The sequence below is a fragment of the Ambystoma mexicanum genome, chromosome 7q (genome assembly GCF_040938575.1).
Source record: "Ambystoma mexicanum isolate Mex_15411 chromosome 7q, UKY_AmexF1_1, whole genome shotgun sequence".
NCBI classification, from domain to species: Eukaryota; Metazoa; Chordata; class Amphibia; order Caudata; family Ambystomatidae; genus Ambystoma; species Ambystoma mexicanum.
In genome coordinates, this window is record NC_090941.1 from 971,797,599 (window position 1) to 971,809,342 (window position 11,744).

Below are 11,744 nucleotides of genomic sequence, written 5' to 3' on the forward strand. Positions count from 1 at the left end.
AAGCTGTTCACAGGATCAATAACTGATACAGTTATGGGTCCCTAACCGGCACCGTCAACTAATACAGCATGGTGGGTGTTTCCAGGTGTTTCCAGAAATATGATGCACCTAATGTTTTTATTGGCCAATCAGCAGGCGTGTCCTATGTCCGCGGACATCATGTTGTCCTATGGCACAATCTGAGACCTGTCAACAGATCTAGGAGTTAGCAGATCAAACCCAGATATCACTCCGTTTTTTGGACCTACTTTCTGGTAGTTTAAAAAATTAAAAATGAACACAAGTACTACTGGACGGATTTACACCAAATTTATAAAAGCAGGCTTCGAGACCAAGCCGCTGCTCCTGCTGCAAATTTGGTGAAAATCCATCCAGCGGTTTGGGGTGTAGACGGGAGCAGAATGTCTTTACATTGCGACTATGGGAAAAAAATTATTTAGGAAACCCCCACCCCTCCCTAGACGAAACCTCACCAACCTTTGCCGGATCAATCTGACAGGAGCATATACATTTTTGCAAAGTTTCATGAGAATTTGTTCAGGGGGGTGGCGGGGTGAACGAAAAAGCCATCCAAAAAGTGTTCTTCCTATGGGTTGAGCAACTTAACCATAAGTACAGTGCCGCTACTGCAGGCCCTGTAAAAAGATATAATACACACAAGCCTTTTAGACATTGTGCGGGGTCATTATCGATGGGTAATGACCGGCCACCAAGTTATGGCCCTTGGCTTTGCCTCGCACCATAACCTGGTAGCGGGTCATTATCCAGCAATAATGACACTTCAAGTTCAATAAGGCATTTTGCACATGTTAGTATCAATTCATGTCTTCGAGTTTTGGCTGCAAAGTTCAATCTCTTCCAATGTTTTTTGGTCTGTGGTCATGTCTGAAGTGGGCAAAGGATTTTCAGCACCTAGATGCAGTTTTCTGCTTGGTTCAGGAAGGATAGGCGCGTTGCAAATCCTAAATGAAATCAGCAAATTATGTACTTTTATTAGAAGCAGTAAGTATTAAATGTAGAACTGTTGTGCCTTCAGGATCTTTTGTTGTAATTCCCCAAGTTTGCAGGATGCATTTCAGCCATAAACTCCTTTCATACCTCCTAAACCAAATTCTATAGTACGCCCACAGTCGATACCCCACCATCATCCTACACCCACCTAGTACTGTAGTATAATTTTTTCACTTAATATAGGAGGAGAGAAAAACCACAATTTATGTAGCCATAAGGGACACTGCCACCTATATACTATCAGAGGTTTACAACCTGCGGCTGACCTGATATTTCGACGTAGGAATGCCATCATCCCTCTCCATAGAGTTCTTCAGGTTGAGGCTGACGATTTCAAGTCGAAACATTTAATTTGGTGAGCTAATCTAAATAGCCAAAAACGGAATGCACTGCAACACTGTCCGTTAGCCATGCAACGGAACCAATGCACCCCTTCATCAATGAAGTTAACTCTGCGACAATTGCTAGAGTCATCATTTTGTCGCATCTTGACTATGGCAATGCCTTACTGCTGGGAGCTACGAAGAGGGAAATTCAAAAGTGCCAAGTCATGGAAAATGATGCAGTTCGCGTAGTTAAGAATATTAAAAAACAGAACATGCATCGATAGGGAGAAGAGCTAAGGCCATGACAATCCATAGATGCTTATACAGAGAGGCCCCGAGCTACTTTAAAAAACATTTCACCTTTTATACACCCCGAAGATGCTTAAGATCAGCCAACAGGGGTACCTTGAACATACCATGTGACAATCGGGCAAGGCAAGTCCTTTCCGGTTAAAGCAGCAAACCATTGGAACAAAATGCTGATGGTATTACGGCAAGAAGTGAACTACCAGAGGTTCAGGAAATTGCTTAAAACCTTTTTGCTCCAATGAGTAGTGCAGACTTTCTCTAGTATCCAACCTTAGTTCAACAAAGAGAACTATGTATTTGATCTTTCTTGGTTCCTGCGCCCTGATGCCTGCGGGCTATCGGCGCGTTAAAAGTAGGCACATAACATAACAATGATGACTTTTAGGTGACAATGCTGTCAGCTAAGGAAAGCAAGGCACAGTGATGTGTGTGATCCTGGGCAAATCACCTTACATGGGTCAAGGAAGGGGGGATTTTAGCCCAGGTTTCCCAGTTCTAGTGTGATCTCAGACCTTTAGTTTTACAACATACCATGCTTCATGCATAGTCTTTCAAAAGAATGAATATGTTCAATAAAACTAATGGCAAAGCACAGGCTATACCAACACCACATTAAACAAGCATTGGCAAAGCCAACAGTTCGGGCTTCTGTGTATGGATGGGAAGGGCGCTTGCCAGGCGCTGCTGTACTGGTATTAACTGGCCATTCATGGTAACTGGTGCAAAATGGTACAAGTACTTCGGCATCTAATAGTGTCTGGCAAATGCCTAATAGTTCTAAACGAGCCAAAACTGTTGGCTTTGCCAATGATAGTTTAACAGGACTTTGGTGGAGGACACCAGAGAGCTTCTAAATTAAGTGGCTGAAGCCAGACCTGGTTAATTACAACAGCAGCGGCTTTATAAGTCATTAACTCGCACTCACAAGATTGCTTTTTAAAAACACTGGCAGGCACTTTGAGCGCAAAGTTTGAGGGTTAAGGCTCGATTAAAGCGAGGTCAGTGTTCCAATGAGGAGGTGTTTTGGGGGGGGGGGGCAGGAAATGGGTTACAATGGCCATAGGTATTAGCAGGGCCATAGGCAGTCACTGGATAAGCAAATAACCAAAGAACGCCTTCAAGCTGTGTGTCCCTCATGCGCCATTTCTCCCCATCTGTACTCGAATGCAATTCGGCTTACAGGTGGCGCTGCCTGCCACCTGATGCCCCAAACTAAAGAGCATGTGTCCCTCTGAAGTGACAAAGGGAACAGAACCAGTAAAAGGCAAACAAGAAAGCATGTCGAGTAATAGAAACTGTTCTCAATGTTAACATTGCAACTGCAAGGAATGTCAAAAACGATGTACATTTTAAAAGCAGCGAACTACACCGATTTACCATGAGTAAACTATTTGAGAAGTTAGCAAATTTGGTTATAAACACTTAATTAGTGAGCTCTCGTTATTTAGAAAAAAACCATATACCTAACCAATAAAGAATGGTACTATAGCTCACTGGGTTGAGCGCCTGCTGAGTTTGCACACATGCGTGCCACTTCAAACTGACAGATTTCAATACCGATAAGGCAGTGCTTTATCCTTGCGAGGTCAACAAAAACACACATCCTGCCAAGTTAGAACACCTTTCAATGGCATGCAGCAGAAATACAAACGTGAGGGATTTTTTATAACGTGCACACCTTCTGCAAACGGGTTAGCTGCACATTGCAGACTAAGCTCACCCCCTTTGCTCATGGGGAAACCATGAAAGGCAGAGATCCCAGTATACATTTATAAAGTCATGCCACTCTAGAAGTGTAGTGTATAAACTAGCTTAGCTGGGAAGAGATGCAATTGTTGCATAAGTCTACATGGCAGTAACTGCTTCCCTTCAAAATGTGATTAATCCGAAAAGTCGACAAGCGAATGTCCGCTTTCCAGATCCGACTTTGGAATTTCGCCTCACTGCAGAAAATGCAGAACCCGAAGTACTGTTTTGTCTTATGCCAGATATGGGATTTACAAGTGTAGTTTTTAACTTAGAGCGTTTAGCTCCGTTTGCTCACTTTAGAGGCAGATTTGCAGGATGTGGTTCTGGGGGCCAGGACTGCCTCACTTGAGGCCGGACAGCCTACGAGCCATAGAAGGGACCACATTCCCAGAAAGCCTTCATTATTGCAAAATGGTTCTTTAGCATGTCAGACAGCAGCTTGTAACTGGGACTACTTACCGAGCTCGCAGGATTATCCAAAAGCGTCGCTTTCTGGTTCCTTTGCAATCTTGCACCCAATAGGCCGTTTACACCAAGTTCGGAGAAGTAAGCACCGGAACGTCAAAGAAACATTTCGGATTATTACTCACACGTGAAAGGGATCCGCGTGAGCTACCTGCCGTATTTCAACGCCGAGGCGCATTGCACAGCACGTTTGCAGCAGGTGGATTGAATTGGATTTTGAAGGGGCTACAGACTTCAATTGGTCCAGAGTGTCAATCGCAGACCCAGCTATGCCCAGGCGAGAGTGGTGCTGCCTGTGCGTTTCTCTGGCTTCTGGTACTTTCAGTTCAATTATAAATGCAGAGCTGCACGAGAAGGCAAGAAAAGGAGGGAAGGCGCGAGCGACTTGTGGACTAGGGTGCTATGGGTTGCTTGTTTTATCAATAAAGGGCACTTGTTTTTTTCTGCTAATTTAGACATGCGGGTGGGGTGGCTCGTTTCACATTAGGTGGATACATTTGCAGTTTTGAAAAAAGAAGCTTTTTGCTCGTCATACAGCTTAAGGAGGCAGAGTGGTAGGCAGGGTCGGACGAGGCCACAAAATTGTCTCGGGCACCAAGTGGCCCACCGTTGCAAATGGCAATGTATTCCTTTTGTGACACTTCGTACTCAACTAGGAGATTATTTGATAAGTGTGATGCAGATTGTGCATTTTAAAGAATATTTATTCAGCAACTGGTCAAAACTAGCCGCATAGTGAAGTAACTGATCAAACTGGCCCACATTAGCCAAAAAAGTGGCACACTTTGACCAAACAAAACTGTCCCACACCAACATTTTGGTGTTTTGGGGCTGGCCATGGGCCTATTGCCCAATAGGCCAGTCTTAGCCTGGTTGTAGGTTTTACACACAGTCATTCTTCTCACAAACTAAGAAAAAGTCAGCTGCTCTGTGATGAGTGGACTTTAAAGACTAACATTAGAACCTACCCTGAAGATTCGAAAGTTTGCAAGTGAAAGGGTCACCAAGATTAAATTGCCTTGCGACCGGTTTGCCATAATTGCTGCCTGGAGCAGACCTGCAATTCACATCTCTCAAGAAAAGCACATAATGGAAATGTAATTGAAAAGCCATCTAGCTCTGCTCCAAACACGAGGACCAAAGGACGCTTAATCCAACATCTGTAGTCATGGGTGGTGGGGTGGACCACCACATACAGCCCCATGTCGTGACATTTGGGCTGGCACCAACAGCATCTTTAACCAAGTGGGCACAGCATAAAGAGTCTGGTCTCAATTGTGAAGGGTTGCGTAGGCCCCGCCAGGATTTCATCTATAGGACGGGAGAGATTAAACCACCAAGATCTCTTCACAGCTTTCCTAGAAAGCCTGGTTTGAGGGACAAAGGGTAAACTTAGGCATCTCAGTGCTGCCAAATGAAGATCACGTGCCAAAGGAAACAGAGTACTAGGTTAAGGTGTGGTGCATAACAGGAAGGCAACGGTATAATTGAGTGTGGGCCAGGCTCAAACTGGTCTATAGTGCAATGCCCGAACTAACCGAACTAAAAAAGCAAAATGCTAGTGTGGGCCAGTTTTTTGGCCAGTGTGGGCCAGATTGAGGAGTTACTTGACTATGAAGCTAATAGTTAAGACCATTGTTGCTCTAATAAATATTCTTTAAATATCATCATTTACACTTTATCAAAAAAACTCCCCCTTAAGTACTATTCAAATAGTCCTCACAAAAGGAAGGCATTGCCATTTGCAACTGTGGGCTAATTTTTCATTGGTGCCGCAGACAATTTAAAGTCCCTGGTAAAACACTGGTTTGGGTGGCAATAGAAGTAAAAGTTAAGTATGAGAGCCATAATACAAGTTAAAGAACATATATCTTGTCCCATAAGTAGTTGGATCACTCCGAACTCTGCATAAAGACCAAGTCTCACCAAGTAGGGATGAGCTACACACAGTGAGCCTAGAAGATTTGCGATAACCCCATTACCACACCACAACTCTAGCTGAAGCATCCAAAGCAGGTTCACCAATTGTGTTAATGCCCAGGCATGGCCATTTCAGAGCCGTCTTTTAGTGCTTAGACGTCCCATTTAATTTTCTAGGTCTAATATATATATATATATATATATATATATATATATATATATATATATATATATATATATATATATATATATATATATTAGAGACAAAATGGTGCCAGTTTTTGGTTCGGAAAATATGGTCAACATGTACTGAAGCCTGTACACAAAAATAATTGCTCAACACTGTCAAGCAGTCTGAAAGCAGGTGGAATGTTTAAACAGTTTCAAAGCAGTGCTAAGCACGTTTCCTTTTATAGCAAGTTTATTCTCTAACCACTGGTACAGAGCTAAGAAAAAGCGTACACGGACTATAGTTTGCCAACTAGTTTTTCGTGTGCTGCACATGTCTTGGTGCCGCTTACGAAACAGTTATACAGTGTGATATTGTATGCAAATATGCGCTCTATAAAGCGCTTTGCATAAAGGCGCTATATAAATAACATATGATATGATATTTTATTTATATCGCGCTCATACACAGGTGTTTCAGAGCGCGACCAGGCAAAGGGAGGGGAACAAGGGAGAGAACACAACGATCTTATTAGGCCCAGTGACATTGAGAACACGCAAGTGCATGGGAGGAGGAGAAATTTGAAAGTGCAGAGCATAAGAGGGGACAAGATGAATACATTTAAAAACAATATTTTGACTAGCAAAGCAGAAACAATGCCGCACCATAAGCCTTCGAACAGCCGGTAATTACGTTTGTGTGTGGAGGAGGTGGGCGCAAAAAATGCAATTTTGCGGGAATGACTGTAAAACGCAACTCATTCCAACGCAGAGCGAGGCAATCCCTTGAACTTTTAAAGTCGCTCAGATATGCCACAAAACAGTGCATTATGGACGGCAACTTCTAGCACCATCTAAAACACTGCGTTTCCGTGACAACGGCCAGGCAGAGCTCCCACGGCAACCACACTGCCCCACTTAACTCAACCCCAGCACGCTACCCAAATACACAACACAAAAAAGCCACGGGCAGGTGGGCGGGAAGAACCGACTTTTGACCTGTGCAGCCACAGAAACACAGCGTGGGGGCAGGACCGTTAAACGGGAAAGCCACCCACGCCCACCCCTGCCCCCCATCCCCGCGACAAACATTTAATGGGATACTCCACTGCATCAAGTTCACTATTGGGCACGAAAGCCGGGTTACCTGAACATAAACGTTATTCGGCACACAGCCACTCCGCCAGCCCCAGGTGAGGAGCAGCGTGCTGACTTCATAACACGCATCTGTTCGCATTGCATGAAAAGACAAGTGCATGTCGTAATTATCAATGCTCCTAGTTTTTTCGAAAACTATATATATATTAAGCGGAAAAGCGTGGTCTTAAAATAACGCCCGGGTCAACAAAGCTAAAGAACATTTAAATTTAACATCAGCAGCCAGAGGGTGCACCCGCGACAGGGAATAGACAAAAAAAACGAAACCCAGCAAAGACCCACCCCAACGGGTCCCCCGGGTGTGGGAGAAATAGGTGTCCCAGGTAAGCAGCTGCGCGAGGCCGGCTGCCACTCTGCTACTTGCAGTCTGCATTTCAATGCACAGGTGCCAGGGAACACAAAGAAACGAAACGGGAAATGCTCAGCTCCGCAATGCACGGTGCTGCACGTCAAGCAATAGCCAATGACATGCGGTGCGATACAAAACGGCGCGTGCAAACGGGGCCTGGGCTCACCTCGCAGGACCCCCGAATACGCTGCGATGAGTGTCTTCATGGCGCTCCTCTAGGTGGCCCTGCTTTGGGATTGGTCCTCCAGAGCCTGGGCAGGCTGATTCAATCCCTGCGCCACTTCTCCCCGGTGCCTCCAAGCACTGGCCAGCAACAGCAGCGCTGCGTGCCTTTATATCAGCTCTCACTTGCAAGGACGTCGCCAAAGACGGCCGGAGGGGGGCGCCCGGAGAGCCCTAACCCCTGCCCCACCCCTGCTAGTCCCCGCGGGACTGCGCCTGCCTGGCCAGGAGTCTGGACACGAGTCTCGCGTGAAAGCGCTGTCTCCGAATTCTGGCCGCTCTGCTAGACTCCTGGCGCAGAGCCTCCCCGTGGCTGTGTGCAATATGGTATTTCCCAGCACGAGCTTGGCATGGTGGCTCTGCATGCTGGGGGTTGGAGTTGCCCCCGTCCCCTTATGCTTGTTTTGTAATCTAGACAGTCCTCTGAACCCTGCTCCGGTCACATGGGGGGAAAACAAAAATCCTAATCACTCTTCAAATCACTCTCATCTATAGATGTAGGCCTGCATTTTCTGCTAATTCTTGAGTCAAAATGCAACATTTTTACTCGGGGAGTATCCATTGTGGCAGAAGTGGAAAAAAGTCCTGATCTTTGTTGATAGGGCAAATTAGGTTCTGCCAATGTGTGGTCAAAGAAGGTTGCAAGACCTAACCAGTCACCTGTATGGGCTTCCATGCCCCCATCCAACAACACCATTACAGTCAAGTAGTTGCAGCCAGTGCATTTGTAAACATTGAGGGGAATTCATGTATTCCATGAGCAAGCGCACCTGTACCGTTTTGGCAGGCGCCTCCCATTATACATCTTGGATGTTTTTCACATGCATCTCACAGCAATTTCACAGTCAAACTTTCAGAAACATTGGGCAGCAATATAGAATTCACACTTTGCTCTGCAGGGCACAGAGAAATGAAAAAATGGAGGCCTCGCTCAACAATATATGCCAGCATTGTGCCACTTTCAAGTAGGTCCTATTTCTATCCAAACCAAGTAGGTTCAGTCCGACTTTTATGCGTTTTAGGACCAAAACATATAATGAGGTTGGTCTGAACAATACATGCCAGAATCACCTCTGTAAAACACATTTTCATGCTGTAGTGCCCAAAAAAGTCCTGTCTCAACAATATATGTTCACACTGCCAAATTTTCTAATATTCAAGGGATCCCCGGGAGGCACAGGGAGCCTTGCCCCCTGGGTGCATTTGGGTGCTGCACAGCGGCTAGCAAGCCCCGCTGGGTGGCACAGTGCCTTCCCGGCTGTCTAACGCAAATGTGTTCGTCATCAGTGACGTCATCTGTGATGTCATCATAACTCTTCACCAAGGTTTTTTTCACTGAATTTCAAAGGTTTTGTTGCTGTGTATTTTTCACGTTAAATCTGATCACCTTAGCCCTCCCATTATTTTATTTATTTATTGGTTATTTATAATGTACCTTTACAGCAAATGTTGTTTCAAGGCACCACAAGGCAAAAAACGGGCGTGTGGCAGGGATGAAGAATAACAAAAACTGTCCTACTAGGCCTTGTGTCATTCAGATTCTGCAAGTACAGGGGAGTGGGGAGGGGGCAAAGTGGCAGTCAGAACGGGAAGCGATAATGCTAAGGTGGGAAGGGAAGTGCAGGTCGGAGTGGATAGCGAGCCAGTGCTGGGGGGAGGGGGAAGAGGGCACCTGGGCTAGACGAGTACTAGGGGAGTCCAGGAGGGCAAATTCCAGGGGAGTGCAGGGGGAGAAGGTTCACAAGCTAGGTGCGAGGACAGGACTTGGCCAGGCTCAGAAGGGGTGCAGGCCCCGCCAGGTTAGAACAGGGGAGGGAGCCCAGAAGGGCAAGTGCAGGAGAGGGGGCAGGGGCTGAGGTGATGGGGTAGACTGGGCGAGGAGGGCCTGGTGCCCTGTATGACTCAGAAGGGACCAGGCAGCTAGTCAAAACACGGCAGAGGGGCACATTAGCAGGGGACGGGGAGAGAGAAGGAAGAAGAAAAAAGGAGGGTTTTGAGAAGCTTCCGGAACTTAAGGAGATCCGACTCAAGCCTGAGAGGGGCAGGGAGGCCATCCCAGAAGGAGGCTCCAGCAGAAGAGAGAGACCGACCCCCCACTCTATGCTTGGAAAAGCGTTTGATCTGCCGAGATTTGGCTCTAGAAGACCGAAGGGCTTTAGCAGCGAGGTATTTAGAGAGAGAGAGTTGGATGTAGCGGGGCCCTAGAAAGCCTTGTGTATGATACAGAGGGTCTTGAACTTGATCCTCGCAACAACCGGGAGCCAGTGGAGGGATTTTAGGGCTGGAGAGATGCAGTCCCTGGGCTTGAGGCCAAGGATAAGTCTCGCAGTCCTATTCTGGATGAGTTGAAGTGGGCGAAGGGAGGATTTGGGCAGATTGAGGAAGAGGCTGTTGCAGTAATCCAGCCTAGAGAGGACCAGAGCTCTGGAGACATTGCGTTTAAGGGGGATGGTGAGGAAAGGGAGAATGCCTCTGAGGAGGTGCAGGTGAAAGTTGGCCTTCTTGGCAAGGTCCGTGATACGAGAAGAGGAGAGCGAGGAGTTGAAAATGACACCAAGGTTAAGGCAGAGATCGTTAGCAGCACCTGACTGTTGGTTAGGTCAGTCAGGAAGATAGAAGAAGAAGAGGAGGCAGTGGAGGGAAGCTTGAAGGAGAGCTGTGTGTTGTCTGCATAACACTAAAAGTGAGGAGAGAAGGCAGAGATCAAATGGGCTAGCGGGGCAAGGTAGATGTTGAAGAGCCACGGCAAGAGGAAAAGCCATGAGGGACGCCACAGGTGGAGAGAGTGATGGAGGACAGAAAGGGGCGCAGTTGAACCTGGGATGGTCGGTCATAGAGGAAGGAGGTCAACCAGTCCAGTGCCAGGTCAGTGATGCCAAGGGTATCACAAAGCAGATTTATAAGGGTGGCTTGATTGACCGTGTCAAAGGCAGAGGAAAGGTCAAGAAGGATGGGAATGGAAGGAGAGTTGGAATCAAGATTTGAGAGCAGAATCTCAAGGGGTTTGTTATACTATAACAGATTTTTGACTGAATTTCAAAGGTTTTGTTTTTTGTTATACTATATTTCCTTCAGAGCACACTAGCCATGGCCTTCTGCCCTTTGGCCGTGACTATTGTACATGTTGCACTGATAGGTTTCTTTGGGGCCCACTAGTCACAACCCTCAGCCATAGCCATTGTCCTTTGGCCGTTGTCACTGTACACGTTGCACCAATAGGTTTCTTTGGGGTCCACAAGCCATGGCCTTTGGCCATGGCCAGTGTCCACGGGCCAGTGGCCATGGCCTTCGGTCATGGACACTGTACATGTTGCACTGATAGGTTTCTTTGGGGCCCACTAGCCATACCCTTCGGCCCTGGCGAGCCATGGCTTTAAGCCATGGCCACTGTACATGTTGCACCAATAGTTTTCTTCGGGCCCTCTAGCCAGGGCCTTCGCCCGCGGCCACTCTATATGTTGCACCAATAGGTAGGTTTCTTTAGGAGTCAGAAATGAAATGCTTACACAAGTTTGACATGGTTTTGGCTAAAGACTTTTATTTAAAAGAAAAGGGGGTGGCAAAATGCCTAGCTGCGCCTGCCCTAGAGGTGTTTCCCTACCTAAAACCAAAACTAAGGATCTGTCAGTGTCAGAATGTCCAAAACAAAACCGTCCCATGTCCAAAGTACTATTCTGACCCTCACATTCTAAACAAATGAATTCTAAGGTGAAAAGGGTAATGTCTTTGGCCTTAAGTGCTTTAGAAATTATTCAAAAGATAAAATGTATAACTTCATCAAAAAGTCTTTCAAGGGTAGGGATCCTTGTTCCAGAGGTACTTCCCTTTCCCTGGATTCTTCTTCATGGTCTTCATTATTGACAATTAACAGTTTCTTGAACTTTTCTTGTCAAATAACGAAACTACTTTCAATACAAATGTTTTGTAAGGATGACTATCCCTGTTCCAGAGGGTGATTCTCATGCCCTGGATTTCTTCTGCTTTCTTGGACACAAACATTCCTCAAGGACAGAGACCCTTTTTAAAGGGGGTGGTTCCTTTCTTCTGGGTTTCTCTCCACTTCTCTG

General features: G+C 46.2%; 1 protein-coding gene across 1 annotated transcript in view; it reads right to left on the bottom strand.

The window, feature by feature from the left end:
- Window positions 1-8,055, bottom strand: part of DGAT2 (diacylglycerol O-acyltransferase 2) — a 118,154-nt gene extending 110,099 nt beyond the window's left edge. The window contains exon 1 of the mRNA XM_069640057.1: window positions 7,622-8,055. Coding sequence (XP_069496158.1) covers window positions 7,622-7,661 — 40 coding nt within the window. The 5' untranslated portion in view covers window positions 7,662-8,055. The remainder of the gene's footprint in view (window positions 1-7,621) is intronic.
- Window positions 8,056-11,744: the final 3,689 nt, after the last annotated feature.